The sequence below is a fragment of the Falco cherrug genome, chromosome 9, assembly GCF_023634085.1.
Source record: "Falco cherrug isolate bFalChe1 chromosome 9, bFalChe1.pri, whole genome shotgun sequence".
In the NCBI taxonomy this organism is placed as follows: domain Eukaryota; kingdom Metazoa; phylum Chordata; class Aves; order Falconiformes; family Falconidae; genus Falco; species Falco cherrug.
Window position 1 is genome coordinate 37,325,596 of NC_073705.1, and position 17,098 is coordinate 37,342,693.

At 44.4% G+C, this 17,098-nt stretch overlaps 1 protein-coding gene and 1 long non-coding RNA gene across 8 annotated transcripts in view; one reads left to right on the forward strand and one right to left on the reverse strand.

The window, feature by feature from the left end:
- Positions 1 to 14,609, forward strand: part of P4HA1 (prolyl 4-hydroxylase subunit alpha 1) — a 38,923-nt gene extending 24,314 nt beyond the window's left edge. For 2 of the 6 annotated variants that reach the window (XM_055721525.1, XM_055721526.1), the window contains exons 10-15: positions 5,560 to 5,659; positions 6,901 to 7,075; positions 9,097 to 9,158; positions 9,665 to 9,733; positions 10,435 to 10,531; positions 10,994 to 14,609. In XM_055721525.1, coding sequence (XP_055577500.1) covers positions 5,560 to 5,659; positions 6,901 to 7,075; positions 9,097 to 9,158; positions 9,665 to 9,733; positions 10,435 to 10,531; positions 10,994 to 11,064 — 574 coding nt within the window. In that variant the 3' untranslated portion in view covers positions 11,065 to 14,609. Of the gene's footprint in view, positions 1 to 5,559; positions 5,660 to 6,900; positions 7,076 to 9,092; positions 9,159 to 9,664; positions 9,734 to 10,434; positions 10,532 to 10,993 lie in introns of all 6 variants that reach the window. The other 4 variants (XM_055721527.1, XM_055721528.1, XM_055721530.1 and 1 more) reach the window with 2 other exon arrangements.
- The window catches only part of LOC129736896 (uncharacterized), a 26,925-nt gene continuing 9,827 nt past the window's right edge, over positions 1 to 17,098 (reverse strand). For both annotated transcript variants that reach the window (XR_008734058.1, XR_008734057.1), the window contains 5 exons: positions 13,348 to 13,478; positions 10,977 to 11,184; positions 6,366 to 6,493; positions 4,060 to 4,146; positions 1 to 1,713 (listed from right to left, as the gene is read on the reverse strand). This is a non-coding gene — a long non-coding RNA (uncharacterized LOC129736896). The remainder of the gene's footprint in view (positions 1,714 to 4,059; positions 4,147 to 6,365; positions 6,494 to 10,976; positions 11,185 to 13,347; positions 13,479 to 17,098) is intronic.

Genomic DNA, 17,098 nt, shown 5'->3' on the forward strand with positions numbered 1-17,098 from the left:
CTTCAGTGTTCATGGCTTAATACCAGGCACTGACTGATGAGCCACTGTAATTCATGGGAATAGCGCAAATTAAAGCTAGTTGATAATTGTAATGCATTTTCTTGTTTAAATGATTGAAAGTAGTCGCTGCTTTAATAGAAAACTAGTGTGGGTTGGTTTGGGTTGGTTTTTTTTTTGTTGAAAGCTGAAATTAGAATGGGTAGTAGCTTAAGGGTTTTTATTTAGCTATGAATTTATTTAAACAGAAAAAAGTGTTTCAAAATACCGGATCACAAGAAGTTGGTTGATTTAGGAATGATTATAACTAACTCTCATGTAAACTAGTAAACCGTTGTAGGTGATGCCTGATCCTTAAAGCTAAGCTTGTTACAAGTAGCGGCAAGTTGAAAACTTCTGTTTTCATACATTGAGAACTGCCTCACCCCTTGCGCAGCGTGCAGGCCTGCTTCCTCATCAGAGCGCTGCAGGTAGTGGGAGTCCTTTGGAAACTGTCTGGTGAGCTTTACGTGTTGGCTCTTTAAAACTCCCTCTGCAGGCCTTCCCCCCAGGAAGGACTTCAAGGACATACGTCTTCCTGTTGGACATATTTTGCATTTCATTTTTATTTTTTGTTTTGAATTTAAAAGTCTGTCTGTGGCTTATCTGTCTTGATTATCTGTGACTGTGTATTTTAAAGAAAGCATTTATTCAGTCTTGGAATTTGTCCTCTGTGACTCAAGAAACTTGTTAATCCATTTGAACATGTCCTCACGTTTTCTGTCAAACGTGATAAGCCGATAATTAGAGAAGGTGGCCAGATCACTAATTGAAATTGAAATGCATAATTGCCCCCTATTTAAATAGATGATCCTTAGTAAAAGATCTTTTTATTTAGAGTTTTTGTTTTTTCTTTAGTGGGAAGTGTTACGCCTTGGGACTATTGCAGATGCCACAAGTCAGCAAAAATAGTATTAGACAACACCCATCATGAAAAGCAGATCTCCTTGTGAATTCACGCAGCTGATGGTGCAGCCAGGTCCCCTTCGCCATCACCTTGCTGTTGGCTTTGTGATCTGACAAAACAACTGCTTCTCTTAGGGCTTGAATCTAGAATTAACTGCGTGCTGTACCTTGCCTAGGGACTTTGTGATAAAGCGTAAGGGCAGCCGCTGGCTGTGCAGTGCTGCTGCCTCCTTGGTGTGGAGAGCCTCAGGGGTAGTGCCTGGTGGAGGGGACCCTTAAACCTTTAAGGTTTAGTGCTCAGGAAGATGACATTCTGGGCCTTCCTTCCACCGTACATAAGGAACACACAGAATTAAACTGGATTTTACTGAGCTAAGCTTTTTAATTCCGTATCTTACTGGAAACTGGAATTAGAACTGCAAAGAAACATACAAGTAAATGGGGCACAGCACACTGGGAAGTTAGCAAAGACGGTTTTCAGAGGGTAGGAACTGCCTCTGAGGGTGGAGGGGGGACTTCCCTTCTCATGTTTCCCATTGCCTTTGCATTCCTCCATGGGCAGATTGTTTAGGATGTGTATACTTTCCAAAAGAACTCAACACCTAAACCTATAGTGGGAGGGTAAAAGGCACCCCCAAAAACCCCAAGCCCCACTGCTTTAGAAGGATCATGTTATTGATGCTGGATTGCTGAGATTCTCTTGCAGAACCACTGGTAGAAACATCTTTTGAGCTGTTTCAGCTGGTTTGGATTCCAGATGAATCATTGCTCCTGAAAACCAAAAAAATTCTTGCTTTATTTTTTTAATAGATGAGTGCTTTCCCCCTCACATTCTTTCCTAGCAAATGCACTTCTAAATTACAGCATTCCTCTCTCTTTGAGAGGACTACTGTTCGCGGTGCAGTACGTGGCAGGCTGTATAAAAGGGGGCACCTTGCCAGCAGTATGAGGAGCACCATCGAGCCGTGCTGTGTGCGGTACCAGAATAAACTCAGCCACTCTGACACTGCTTTTAAAGAAGCTGGGTTTTTGCTCTCTCTGCCCAGCAGCTAGTCAGAGCTTGTAGCGTATGATGTTAAAGTCTCTGCTTCAGCGATACCAGTTGGTGCTTTTATTCACTCCCTGTTGCATCTCTACTAGTACTTTTTACATACAAAGCACATTTTAGAAAGTTTTTTCGACATAAATGCAAGCATTCAGTGTGACCGCTGGCTGTTACAAAAGCAGTGTTGAAATATGCTGGTGTAGCTGAGCCCTAAGGACACAGCCTTTGTAATGTCTGGTACTAGACCAGCTAGTGCAGTTGGAGATGAGCTTTTGGGTGTGTAAGCCCTTGGACGTCATGTAGCTCTGGACAGTTGTCCGGGTGGTGGTTTTTTCTAATGTACTGCTTAGTCTAAAATTATTTCTGCGTATAAGTAGTGCTTCCAAAAGTCTCTAAGAAGGTACCTGAGACAGCCTTAGGGAGGACTAAATGTAATTATTGCTAGCTGTTTGTAATGAATATGAAAGTTGCTGAAAGCCAGATCTCTGTGTGAGGAAGAAGAAAAGCAAACCCCAGCCATGAATTCAGCACATCAATGAAATTCTTTCAATTTCTTTAACATATTAGCTTAGTGCATGTGTGTCTCTATACAAAGCCAAATGGGACACCAAAATACTGTGCCTTTGTAGTCAGGGAATTTTGGGGTTTGATGTGGCAGTTATTCAGAAACATCAAGGCCTTAAGCAAGTCACCCACGCTTTAAACTGCCATGCTTATGACGTCCCAGAAATAAGCCTGTCTCTTTTCATTATGAAGTTTTCTGCCCATGGTGGACTCATAGGTGTCAGCTGGTCAAAAATATGACAGAATGTTGTTCGTGAATTAACCTGCGAGATAAACAACTTAATTTAACAAATGTACATTGAAGAGCAGAGCTGTGTGCATTTACTGAATCATGCTGAACCTTGAACAATGCATATATTAAAAAAAAAAGTTGGCTGAGCACAATCTGAGGCTCTTAATTCTGCATCACATATGCCACTAGGTGAAGGGGTTTTTTGTTTGTTGGTTTTTTTTCTTTTTTGACAGATGAGTAGGAAAAGAGATGGCTTTGTGTGAAGAAGTACCTGCTGTAAATGGTCTTGAACTAGGCACAGGCATTCTTTGATGTCACTAAAGGACCAAGGCTGAGACTACCACATAGGACAGATTTGCTGCATTTTGTGAAGGCCGCTAGGCAAAGTCTGCAGTAACCAAAGGTCTTTCTTGTGTGTATTCTCAGTGCAGCAGGCACAGGGACTTGCTGGTGCTGGGCAGTTGGTGCAGGGTTCTGCAGGCCATCCTGAGCTCTCTGCCCTTACTGAAGCAGGTTGGGCGATGCTTACACAGGGTTAAATCACAGCGCAGAACTACAGGCCTCCCCCTAGGTTTTATTCAGCAACCAGCAGACAGGCTGGCACTTGGAATATGCTTTCAGTTCCCCGTTTCCTTCACCTTTCATAGACTTTCTTTGTATCCTTGGGCAATTAATTTTATTTCTAAAATAGATATGGTACTTTCCCTCATGAAAGGATGTAGTATTCTCACTGTTGAAAGCATTTGTTGCAATTCTAAACAACCAATATAGTAAAAATGCTTGCTTTTTTTGGTTTTTTTCTTTAAAGCCTTTATGTGTCACCTATACAGAGGTAGCTAGAGCCTACGCTTTGAAGCTGATGGCTGTGTTGGGGCTTTTCTTGTGCATTAAATGTGAGCGTTACCTGTTCAACATGGCTGCATAGCTGCTTTTTTTTGGGGGGGAAGAACGCTTCATAAGTAGTCTTTGCATTCTCCTAGCACCTTAAATCAAAGAAGGTTGCATTGTAACACTTCTTTATACTAACAGGGTTCAGAAATGGATGAATCTGTGTATGTGTTTGTGCAAGTCTGTCTTGAGAAATCTTCTTTATAGTTACTTGTCATTTTAAAAAATGCTCGTAGAGATTCTGTAACCTGTGTCAGTGCCTTGTGTCATGTCATGCTACTGTTCCTCCCATGCAAAGTATTTTGTCAATACAGATTTTAACAAAACCAACCTTAATTTAGTATAGATGTGAAAGTTAATTTGAGTAGAAATACTGTGATGTACTCACCAGCTAGGCTCTGAGCACAGGTATTTCTGTCCGAGTCTTGTAAAAGCAGCAGGAACCACTGATGAGCCCAAAAGTCCAAGTCAGGTGCTAGAAAAAAGGTAGAACTAGCTGTCTCCATTTTCCTGCTAAAAGGGGGGGGGGGGGGGGGGCGGGAAATGGGGCCGAATCACCAATATTATCATCCACATTAGTGACTAGCAGGGGACTGGCAACGTAAATAGAGAAGAGGAGCACTGAGATAGTGAGCATGCCAAGAGGGAGAAGAGGGACTGGATAAAATGAAGGTGCGTTGGCTAGAATGGGGTGTGAGTAAAGCAGCAAGAAAATAAGCATCATGTGAGCAAATGAGTTCTTTTTAAAAAAAGCAAAAGAAAAAAAGCCAGCAGGTAGATGAAATCACTATTTTTTCAAAAAGAACAAAATGTTACCTTGTAAAGAGATGAAAAATGCCTGTGTGTTTCCATGTAAGCAACTGGATGTGTTCACGGCTGGTAAGGGTGCTGCGGTTACACTGTTTGTGCCCTCTGCTGCCAAACACTATTCTGGGTATGTGGCTGCTTCTGGATGACAGAACTGCTTTCAAGAATGAACCACCACTTAAGAGTAGAAAATGCTGCTCTGGGTGTGGGTGAAGGCAGTGACTCTCATGCAGAACTGCTTCTCTACCTGTTCATACCTTTCTCTGCTAACTAGTTTGCCAGTTATTTTAAATGGCTTATTTCTAGCTGAAAAACTCTAACGTACAGTAGGAGGCAGACATTTTGAAGATGCCTTTGGAACTGTGAGGTTGACCTTTCACATTTATATTTTAAAAAAGATGTTGGGTTGGTTTGGGGTTTTTTTCCCCTTAAAAACCATTGTGTACCTGAAACATGTTAATTACCAAATTCATAAGGGGATGTTGTGGTAGAAGTTGTTCAACAGGGAAAATGTTAAAGAATTTAATGCATTATTTAATTGTTTTCATAATGATTTTTATTACCATTGCACAGGTAAGTAATGTGAAAGGAGAGCCGAGTTACAATTAATCACATAGACCCAGCCTATGTTACATAAAGCAACTCACCTATTCCTTTCCCCAGTGTTGCTTCAAAATGCATCAAATGTGGAGTCTAAATCTAAATGATCTGTCTGGAATGGGTAAGGGCGCAAAACTGCTCTGTGCCTGTTTTAGAAAACGGCTTGAAGCAGATGTCACTCCTTGGAACATTTTCTTCAGTCATTCGCTAGTCTAGTCTAGTACGGCAATTAAGGCCCTTAGTTTTAGCATTTCCTTAAATCAGCACTGTAAGTGTTCTTTCCAGAAAACATGTTTATTAAATGCAGGTCTTCGTCATGTCCTGGAAATATTTCTGATCATCCTACCAAATTCTTCAAAAGTATGAAAAAATAAACTCAAATGCTAAGTAAGTCCAAATGTTGCTTTTGTACGGCTAGCTTACAGGCTGCTATTACCATATTTTAATAATTTATATGAATTATTCCCCCCCCCCCCCGTAGTGCTTGGTTGTCTGGATATGAAAGCCCTGTGGTATCTCGCATTAACACGAGGATACAGGACCTAACAGGACTTGATGTCTCCACAGCAGAGGAACTACAGGTAAACTGGTAGGACAAGGTGGTGAATGACAGTTAGCATTTTGTTGCAGGTGGCTTTGTGGCTTTGTGTGCACACTGTGCTTGCTCAGGTGTGTTGGTGAGGTGGCCACAAAAGCTCAGTGCCCCAGGGGCGACTGGTTTCATTCAACGCTGTGGGAGGAATGAGTGAGTTTTTTACAGGGAGGAAGAAACAGAGTTGTCTTTGCAGCTTGCTTTAGCGTGAAACGGCTTTCTATGGCTGGAGGGAAACAGTAACAAATGAAACGCCTGATGTTTGTTGAAGTGGACATGTAGTTCCTTCTTACTTATACCGGTAAAACTGAGTTTTGTTGCTGCAGGGTCAAACTTTGCTGTTGTGCTGATAGTAAAGAGCTTAGCTTGACTAATACTTCAGGAAAGGGGGAGAGAATGGGTGTTTAGATTTGCCTTCCCATTCTTAGTCCTAGACTAACCACCTGTTTGGTGTCTCTGTAACGGGGGAAGGACTGACTGTACATGGAACCTGAGTAAATGTTATTTTAGAAGTACTTTTAATTAATCGGCAAAAAGGACAGTGTATCCTCTTTTTCACTGACATAGAGCTGAAAAAGTGATTTAAACTTGAATGATGTAGAAGTGCCATGACCTACTTTGAAGAGAGTAGAGCCTGTAAAGTTTCTATAGAACAGAAATGTTTTTCTAACCTAGGGAAGTACCACATTCCTTACCAGGAGTACCCTGCATCTTGCGGTGCCAGTCAGGGATGTGCTGCTGCTCTTGTAAACAAGCTTCTTGGGGCTCCTTGCAGTCTGCAGCTGTCTGGGTCTTCAAAAGTTTCATGGCCAGGTTCTGTGACCTGAAAGTCATTAGATCAGACAGAGCAGGCACTCAGAAATGGGAGGATGTCTTTACCTGTTGAGCTGGGGGTGAACAGAAGAGCTTTCAAAGAAAGCCAGTGCTGGGGAAGGGGAAGGCCAGCTGCTTTGCAGTTCAGAACGGCTAAGACAGACGGAAGGGCTGAGACCCTAAAGCTCAGAGTGCCGTTTTGGCTCTACACCGATGAGTCTGGCTGAAGTCAGAGCTATTTGTCAAGGAACCCAGTAGGACTTCACTGCATATGGTATAGGTTAGCTGTCAGAGCCTTGTAATTTCCTATGGCTTCATTTTTAACCTTGACCTCTCAAGAGGTTGTAGATGATGGTCAGATTCTCCTCTGGATAAAACACTGCTTTACTAGATTTTGTGCTTCTCCTTTCACTGTAGGTAGCCAACTACGGAGTAGGAGGCCAGTATGAGCCTCATTTTGATTTTGGAAGGGTAAGTCCTGTTTCCTGTTTCCACCTCTTTCTTCTTCACAAGCACTGTGTTTCTCTTTTTCAGGTGGCAAATTATGGAGTGGGAGGACAGTATGAACCCCACTTTGACTTTGCACGGGCAAGTAAAGAGATGGAGGAGAGATAGTCACCTGGTGAAGCCTTGGCCTCTTGGCTGTGGCACAATTTTTATTCTTCAATGTGTATTAAATTTTGTAGCTTTTCAATTTCTTCTAATCCATGTTAGTGGAGAAAGCCCTCTAAACCACCAGCTGAAGCGATAAAAATTTGGGGCATTACAGAGCAACAAGGTTTTTCTTCCAAAATGTAATTAAGAAAGATATATTGATGACTTAGAATTCTTAACAGAGCAAAGGGCATTAGCTTTATTCTAAATCAGAGGAAACGTTTAGAAATATTCTGGCTGGCCAAGGTACTGGCCATGTAAAGCTATTTTGTTTAAAACCACTGAAGGATATACAGCTAAACTGTATAAACACTTGGCGTATGACATGTGCGGCAGATGATGAGCTAACATGCATCCAGGCACGGAAGCCACCGTAGCCGTGTCTGCAGTGCCAGGCATTGCTGAATAAGGCAAACGTGGCTGCACGGCTGAAAGCTTCATGTCCTCTTCTATGAGAGAGACGCAGGCAGCGTAGGAAAATTTGCATTGCAGCTTACCGTGTCCATCTGTGATGCGGAAGGAGAACCTCTTTCCCTAGAGCTGAGACATCTTGCTTACTGTGGAAGAAATTTTGAAAACGGCAAGTGCTCTGTTACTGTGGTTTACCTGCTGATTGCTAGCAGACTCCTGAAACTGGAAAAAGCCTACCAAGGCCTTCTCATCCCACTGTCCTTAAAAATTATTTAAATTCTCAACCTATTTCTGTTCCAGCTTAAATTGCGGACTGCTGGAAATAATGCCACTGAATTCAGTTGGTTATTTATTGGGCATACGTACGTGTGATTTAACACCTTCAGATTAACTTTATGCTGTGAATCCAAGCCACCAACTATTAATCAGAATCTCTGCTCTGTAAGCACATGCTCAAAAGCATTGCAAATGATTAACAGTTTTTGTTGGGAAATGCATGGGTTGATTTCTGGAGTAATGATTGCCTGAATTTTAGCACACACATAGAAATGGTGGTCACAGCCAGGGTGGGTTCTAGAAGTGAAGACGGGTGTGTGACAAAAGTGGGTATCTGAACCCATCAAAATAGGGCTTTTTGAAAGTCAGTGATAAAATACCCTCTTTGCTACCAGACGGCTCTCAGGGCTACTTTGTTAGCCTGTGAGCAGCTCTGCTGAGGTGCACTCGCCTTCCTCCCTCCTTCCCAGCTGTAAGGAAGAGCACTGGTAACATGCCCCAGAACGCGCACACATGCTGGAGCGTGGCAGGGAGGCAGCTGGTGGCCTCGCAGCTGCACCACACGCCTTCCCGTGCGTTTAGGCAGGGACATACCTTACTCCTGTCGAAGGCTTGGGGAACGGCTGCCACAGACGCCCTGCGGCTGGCAGCGTGTTGCTTAATGAATCATTGTTGGATTTTTAATGGCACTCTGGAACGCCTGTACACCAGGGAGGAGTGCAGACCGCGGCCGGCCGGCCAGGTGGAGCAGCAGCCTGCCTGGCACAGCAGCTGGCACCTGCAGCTCCAGCGCAAGGTCAGAGAGGCCAGAGGGGGTGATGGCCACAAATGCAGGACCACCCCCAGGGGAGCAGGGCTGGCAGCTGCCCTCAGGGCACGCGTGGGGCCACCTCTGCGGCAGGGGGATGGAAGAGCTGCCCTTGCTGTTGATAATCTTGGCTGAGGACAAGAGGGGATAAGTGAGTGTAATTAAATCATTAAGTTTGCGGCCGTGAAGACGATTTGTATAGTAATTTTCAGACAGTACCGTTGTTTCTTATCCACTAGCAATTTAGGCTTATGCCCTCCCTGCCCTACAGAGTTTTAAAATGCCTGGTTTATTTAAATTAATAGACAAGACTCATATTGCATTCTCCCCTCCTTCCAGCTAGAGGGATTGAATTAGTTTTTCTGCATGACTTTGCTGCTGGCTCTGCAGCTGTATGTCATTGGCTCCTCTCAATAATCAAAAGGAAATGCTTATTAAATCTGCTTGCTTTTATTCACAGAAAGATGAGCCAGATGCTTTTAAGGAATTGGGAACAGGCAACAGAATTGCTACTTGGTTGTTTTATGTAAGTGATATATTTCTGCCATGTGCTAGTGCCGAAAATATCTGTCACTGCATATCCTGTACCATTGAATGATTTCATTACATTTCTTTACTGAAGTGACTTGCAAATGAAGGCAGCCACCAACTTAGCGGTAATACATACAGGTTATCTTCTTACCTGTTAGTGATGGTTCTCCCGTTTGTTCTTCAGAAGGCTTTCTTCCTCAAAGTTGAGCATGAGCTTATATTATTTGACTGTCTATTCATTTTTGTATCTGCATCGGTATTTATAGCATGCTCATTCCCAAAACATTTGAGCATGTGACATTCAGGGTGAGACCGACTGTTGCATTGGAACAAAGTGGGCGGGTCTCGGCCTTTGTTAAGACTGTTAATCAAGCAGCCTCTGCTCGCTAATTGGGAGGTAGAAATTAAGTTGTTCAGTAGCCTAATTTTACTTTACTAAAACGTGACACTTGGAAATGCATCGGCTTGCAACTTAACCTGTGCCTTTTCCCACCTCTTCAGATGAGCGATGTGTCAGCAGGGGGCGCTACTGTCTTTCCTGAAGTGGGAGCTAGTGTTTGGCCCAAAAAGGTAAGCGGGGCGTTTTATCCAGGGTAACCCCTCCTCTCTCCGCTACTCAAAAATACAACAGATGTATAAACGCTTAAAACGAAGCTTTAAAATGAGTTTATATAAAGAAGATTAGAGTACTATTCATGGAGCACAGAGGTACTTAAAACTAAGTGAAGCGACCGGAGCAGTACCGCTGATTCCAAGGGCCTCTGTTGTTTTGCATGTTAATGCATAGTTGTGTTTTGGACTAAACTGCTTCTAACGCATAGGCTTTGCAAAACATTACAATATTTCAAAACGCTTTGAAAATACTTAAATCTGTAAATAGGTTTAGTCTCGAGGTGTCTGTAGGCAGTTATCCCTGAAATTCTGTGTTCCTGTTAGTTTTTTTCCCTCAGAAGGGTCACAGATAAGGTCTTTTTTCACTGGCCTGCTCTCATTTTTAGTAAATTGTCTTGCTTTCTGAAACTGCTCAGAATTGAATGAAACTGGCTTAGAGTTTAAAAAGAATCAGCATCCAAGTATATATGGACACGGAATGAGTCCAAGGAGACCCATTCCTTAGGAAAGCAAATGGTGGAATATCCAAAAGAGCCTTCAGTTTAAAAGGAACATTTGAAATAAAAATACACATACCCCTGCCTTATCGTCGAGTAACTTGGTGTGAAAGTATGTATTGCACAGAGCAAAATGCTGAGGGTTTTCACTGCAATTTCCAGGGAACAGCTGTATTCTGGTACAACCTCTTTCCAAGTGGAGAAGGAGATTACAGCACGCGGCATGCAGCCTGCCCAGTACTAGTTGGAAACAAATGGGGTAAGTACCCCTCATGTTGTTTGGACTGCCTGTGACCTGGAGGTCTGGGGCTTTGGTGGTGGGTTGTCTTGGTTTTCTTTTTCCTCTGGACTTCGTGGTGGAATAAAAAGCAGCCAGAAATTAGGTCCTTTATAAGGAAATCTACTTTATAGCTCTATCTGTCTACTTCATAGCGCTCTCTCTCTTTCATATATATATATTATATATAGTAGCATATTTTAATATATATATGTAATACTGCATCTACTTTAATAGTCTTTTGTAGTTTTGCAGCTACTGGAAGGTTTTTTTCCCCTCTTGGATTTATTAGACCAAATTCCCATTTGTGTGTGTATTAAAATACTTCAGAAAATTAAGATAATCCTGTGCTTACTTAAAAGCTGGCAGGCAGCGTATATTTAGCTTAAATAGAAACATGAGCTAACCAGGTGCAGTGATCGTATACCTTTTATGTCTTTGCAGTATCCAATAAATGGCTCCATGAGCGGGGACAGGAATTCCGAAGGCCGTGCACTTTATCAGAGTTGGAATGATGCAGACTCATCCTTTGTCTCTTCTGTATTCAGTTTGTGTAAAATGCACACGTCTCCTACAGTTTACAATTGACTAACACTCCACTACAGGTTCAGTCTTCAACTACACCGGTGTTTCATCTGTGGACAAAACAAACATGCTTTTAGTTCCCTTTAAATATCTCCTTAAGGTTTTATGAACAGACTATATTAAGATCTATGAGTGTTACAGGAAAAAAAAAAAAAAAAAAAAAAAAGGACAAAATACAGATCAGGGCCACAACTAACAGTGGTGGTGTGTGTGGTGTTCCCTTCACCATCGCCCCCTCAGATCAGCATGGCCAGCCAGTGATGGTTTGCTTAGAGCCCTCCTCACAACCGTCAGTCTACTAAGGGCAGGGCGGGACGATTCAATGGGAGGGCTCCCTTCTAAGGCAGGCTGAATTAAACCAGCTCATATTCCTCAATTTCCAGAGGTCTGACTCCTTGCTTTTCCAGAGTACCTGACCACTACTGTTGAGAACTGCAGGCATGGTTTGTGTTTCTCTGCGGAACAGGTTGTTACCATGTTTTAGCCCATTTTTCCACTTCTGCGAAAGCCCCAGTTTTTAAACTATCTTCCTTCTCAGCCTCTGTGGGGAATTTGGCTCTTAACCTTGCAAATGTGAGCCAGCAGTTCCAAACACATAGATGAGATGCTTCAGCAGTGTTGTGCCAAACACATGCCTGCATTAGAGCAGCCTGACAACAATTAGAGCCCATCTTCCCTTCATTCTTTTTCTTTCGTGTTTGTCCACATAAACAAATGCTGCTTTTATTCTGTCTTGGTAGTCAACTCTTACATCTGTTCCTTGGGCAGTGGGGATGGGAATGTTACCATCTTCATTAATCAAAATAATTGTGCCTTAGGATACTGGAATTTCAAATTGGTTATGAGGCTTCAGGTGATGAGGTAATACATGGTCCTTGCAGAATGCTCTCCACCCTTGTCTTCCCAGTTCTCAAGGTTCTGTGAGAAACAGATGGCCTATTTATAATCCTAAATCTTTTGTAGATGGTTTTTATTTTGCAAATGTTTTTCCTGCTGTGGACGCTGAATGCAGGTCACAGCAGTGACATGCCTTTAGTCACGGGGCGACTGTTTGCACAGGATGGTTTGGTGTTGCTTACCTTGCAGAGGCTGCCTCTGCTGTGCGCCTCGTGCTGCCTCCCCTCTCTTTAGCTGTCACTGGCACCCGTGAGGGAGGAAGCGCTGGGAAGGGGCCTCCTGCAGAGGCTCTGGTGCTGCTCACTTCACTGCTGCTCTTCCCACGAGCCAGGGCTGGAGCTGTTCCGACTCACGCCGCCCACACAGAAAAAGTGTCCCCCCAGTCAGCACTGCCCGCACTGGAAGAACTTGCTCACAGTGACTTTCAGGGACCTTAGTTTGTGACGCGTCATCCTTACACTGAGATGAAGCTGAAGCCTCTGAGGGAGATGAGACTGTGGCTGCTGTAGCTGTTGAACTTTGGTTCTGCTCATCAGACTCCTGTGGGAGGAATAACTGCCGTCCCCCCCCGCTGCCCCCGGCACAGGAATTGCGAAGCAGGGTGGGGAGAGGCTGCAGAGAGGTTCGTTCGCTTTCCTAAGCCTTTTCTCTTCAACAGCAGGATTTTTAGCAAAATGTCTGAATATTCCACTAGCACAAGGACAAGAATCAAACTGAGCTGCACCAGAGTCTACCTAAACAGTCTGGTTTTCTGGATGATGATGGTTTTACTGATGTAGAGGTCAAGCCTGAAGTCTTTACCAAGGGAAAAATTCCAATTTTAGTTAATTGGATTTTCTGCCTCAATACAATCTTGAAAATTGAGCCAAAACGTAGATTAAGCCAACTGTTGTTAACATGCTAGAAATACCTCTGTAATACTGAGAATGCAGTTTAAGGTACTATAGTTTGAGAAACTGCATACTTTCAGAAGACACTTTAAAAATGTTGCTGGAAAATTCATTGTTAAATTTCTGCTGAGCCTGTTAGCAATGGGACCTACGTAACTGTTTATCCTTAGCCCTGCACCTTCTTGCATTTGACTGTGCTTTTGGCAGATGTGAAACAAAGTCCATCCAGCACTTAAGAAAACAAATAAAAAGAAAATCAGAAATAGTTCCACCTCACGTCTGTACTGCTCATTTATTCAAAATAGCTGGTAAGCTAGAGCAGTATCTAATATATAAATAGATTCACCAAAGAAATAGGTTATCGGAGCATATTTTTGATCGCTAAATCATAATCATTTAAAAAACCCACATAACATTTCTACTTACCGGAGTTTTCTCCCTTTCACACAGTGTCATTCATCTCCATTCCTATCCATGGTTTTCTCTTTCCCATCTTTTTTAGTCCTTTAAGCTCCAAAAAAGGGTAACCATGGCTGCAGGTAAGTCCTGCCACTTTCCTGCAAGTAAAAGAATACAGCAAACAACGTGGTCTTAGGAGTCTTGCCTTTGGGGCTCTGATTTTCTCTCAGTAGCTCCAAGGCAACTGCTAATGCTTTTAGAAAAGCCAGGCCTGCACAGTTAACAAGCACAAAATATCAGTGTATTGCCACCACAAACACATTTCGAAAATGCATCTGGTTTTGCTATTACAGAAAACCTGGGGTTTTTTTCTAAAGTAAGCAGAGGAGTTACTTGGCATATTAAAATAATTACAAGCTAAAAGTTGTAGAATTTACACAAGGTAAGAGAAGCAGTGAATAAAAAGTGTCAGTGACTGCTTTAGGTACTGTTGTAGTGGAAGAAAACACTATGGTCTCTTACATAGTGGTTGGAGCAATAAGAAACAATAATTTTGTTACATTAAACAAGGGGTTTGGGGTTTTCCCCCCATCTCTGTTCAACCAACACCAAAAGATGAATGACAAGCTTGAGAGAAGTTGGGGAATGTGTGGGGAAGTTTGCTAAACAATTACCTCCCTCACCCCAACTACCATCAACTACTTCCAGTGTTAAAACATCATTTTAAAAATGGTCTGTAAGAGGCATTGCTTGGGGAGTAAAAGTATTTTAGTGCATGACTTTTTAAAGCGGTGAACTATACTCAATGACTTGCAATTCTTTGGGGAAGAAAATTATTTTTTTGACAGTGGAACATTTCACTTGGTTTAAAAAAAAAAAAAAATCCCTCAAAACTAAAATTGAAGTGTGCTGAGGCACATCAGACCAAAATGTTCCGGATTATTAGAAGAGAAAGGGTAAGCTTATTTTTTTAAACTACAGACAATCCGTATTTCCTTTTTCCACTGCAGTAGTGTTTATGCAACTAACACTAAATATGTAAGGGATTATTACACAGATGGTGCTGCTGCTTTCTGCCTTACCCCTTCATTTCTTAAAGGGCTTTTGGATCAAGAGCATGGCTCCTGTGTGAATCTAGTTTTGTATTAAAGATGATTGAAAACTGTGGCTCACAGTGACCGACAATGGAGAAACTGCCTTACTGTTAAAATTTTTGTAATAAAATCTTTAATGTAAAAAAAATGGGCTTAAAATAAAAGCCACTGCCATTAGCAGTGAAAAATCCTCCACATCACCCTCTCCTTATATATGGCTGTTGTAAATCTGATCACACAGATTTTTATCACCATATGCGTTCCCTAGAAACTGAGCTCATTTGTTTTGCTTCGTAGTCTAGGCGGGCAGGTGCAGAAGATGCTCATACCAAGTTACTACTAAACGCTTTCTCAGACCCAAACTTTGTCTGTCAGTTGGAAACACAGCACTAATGGGCTGCAAAAGGCGGGGGTGGGGGGCAGATAACAGGGCTGAAAGCATGTTGTGGGCAAAAATTTACGAAAAGGAACTGAACTGCTCTTAGGGAGGAGTATGGATCAGCCCCGCTGTCTCCGTAAGGCACTGATTTGTGGCAGTAGCTGGTGTGGGATTTGATAGTGACATGGGAACTGCGTGAGCTTCTGGCCTGAAACTCAAAATAAGCACAGGAAAGGGTCAGCCGCAGAGGGACCCTTTTCCAGGGGTCACAAATACTTCCGTTGCCTGAAGCCAAGGGGTCAACCAACCCGTTGTTCTGAATAATTGTAGGGAGGGGAAGACAACCAGACTGTCCTGCAGTACAGACACCAACAGCACCACCAGAAGCAGAGAGCATTTACATGGAGGAAGGTCAGGTTGATGTCTTCCATAATCAAGACTTGTGCAGATGATATGCTACAGCTGTTCCTGTGCCTCACTCTCTCAAAACACCAGCGCTCATACTTCGTTTGGTCATTGGGAACTTGCACAAAGGCATAGCAAGGACTGGTTAGAAGCCTTGATCCTTTTGCCTGTGGAATGGAGACCACTTGCCGGTGATCGAGCACTTGGCTTGCAGTCGGGGAACTGCCCTCCCTTCCCCACAGAGCCCACAGACACGGCTGATGTGCTCACAAATTTAGCAGCCACGAGATAGGAAACAAGTAAAGCATACCCACAATTTTTTATTTTGGACACATTGATTCCGTCCCCAGTTCCTCCATGCATGCTGCGAAACGGCTGCCGTGTCCCTCTCAGTAAGGTGGGCCAACGCCAGGAGAGCATGAGCAGCCGGGCGGTTCTGTGCTCAGAGAACAGGGCTCACCCCCAGCCCCCAGAGCTTGTTGGGGTGTTTGGGGGCTGCTCTCCAGCTGCTCGGCCTGGGGACGATGCTCCCTTGCCCCAGGCCAGCAATGGCTGAAGCAGGGCTGCCCCTTTGCAAGCGGGCATGAGGCTCTGCTGCCAGCCTGGCCCCCCAGCTGCTGTTGCCAAGCCAGCAGCGCAGGGGCTCAGCGGGGCCTCGGGCAGGAGAGGTCACAGCCTTCCCTTCTGCCACCAGAGAGGGGCTGCCCTGCACGGGACCAGCGGCCCTTTGCCCCCTCCCACGGAGGGAGGCAGGATTGTGGCTCAGCACTGTGCTACCCCTGAGCAGTGCTCATGCACTGGGGCTTCCCACCATCCCACGCGGGCTCTTCCAGCACAGCTGCACCTAGACCACAGCGGGGGGACCGTGGCCGTGGGAGGAACCCCGCCTGGGGGAGCGATGCAGCAGCTGCAGCTAAAGAAGGCAGGGTAGGGTCGGGGACAGGGACAAAGGCCCAGGAGTCACCACCCGGCAGGATGAGAGGAAGAGAAAGGAAAGGGTGTGACGTGATGGGCACCTACAGATGGGGGAAGGCAGCCCAAGGCTGAAGCAAACTGCCCAGGGACTCCTGGAGAGCATGGACCAGACCACGAGCTTGAGCGCAGCCCTCCTGAGAGGGTCTTTAACCACCCACCCTCCTCCAGCTGTGCACTCTGACCTGACTCTGAGGGACGTGGGCGTTTCATCATGAAGCTACACTTCTCATTCTGATAATCAGTGACTCATCTGGCTCCCAAACCAGGCTTCGAACCCACCACAGATTACCCACTAAACTTAACCACAACTTAGAAAAAACAAAAAAACTTAAGCCTGTTCTCCCTGCTTCAGCTGTGCTTAAACATCGACCAGCAACTCATTGAGCCAGCCAAAACTGATAGAAAAAGAGCTCAGCCCCTCAGTCCTCTGCGCTCCCGCACATCCCCAGCGGGACACCAAGGGAAGGATCCTGGCAAAGCGCATCACCACGCGCCTCTACGGCAGTGTGCTCTGGAAAAGAAATACACAAAAGGAGCTGGACCAGCCCCTGCGCTGCCCTCCCAGGAGCCGAGCCCAGGACCCAGGGCTCAGCACTTGCTTTGGCACGGGTGAAACCCAGAGCCAAGAGGGGTTTCAGCTCCATTCGGGACAGGGGTCGCTACCATGAGCATGGGGGGGACCAAGGCAAACACATCCAGCTGCGCTGCAGCAGGATGGGTGTCTGCCCGGGGCAGTCAGCTCTACCTCCTGTTGGACAGGAGCGTGCTGCCAACAGTCTGATAGTGTCATTAGGAGTGGGTGACTCATCACAGCCCCAGGGCTGCTCTATATTTAAGCATTACAGAGTCAGAAATGAATGCATGGAGTCAGGAGCTGCTTATCCTCAGGTCAAGACAAGGTTCAGAAATTAGTTGTCAGAGTTCA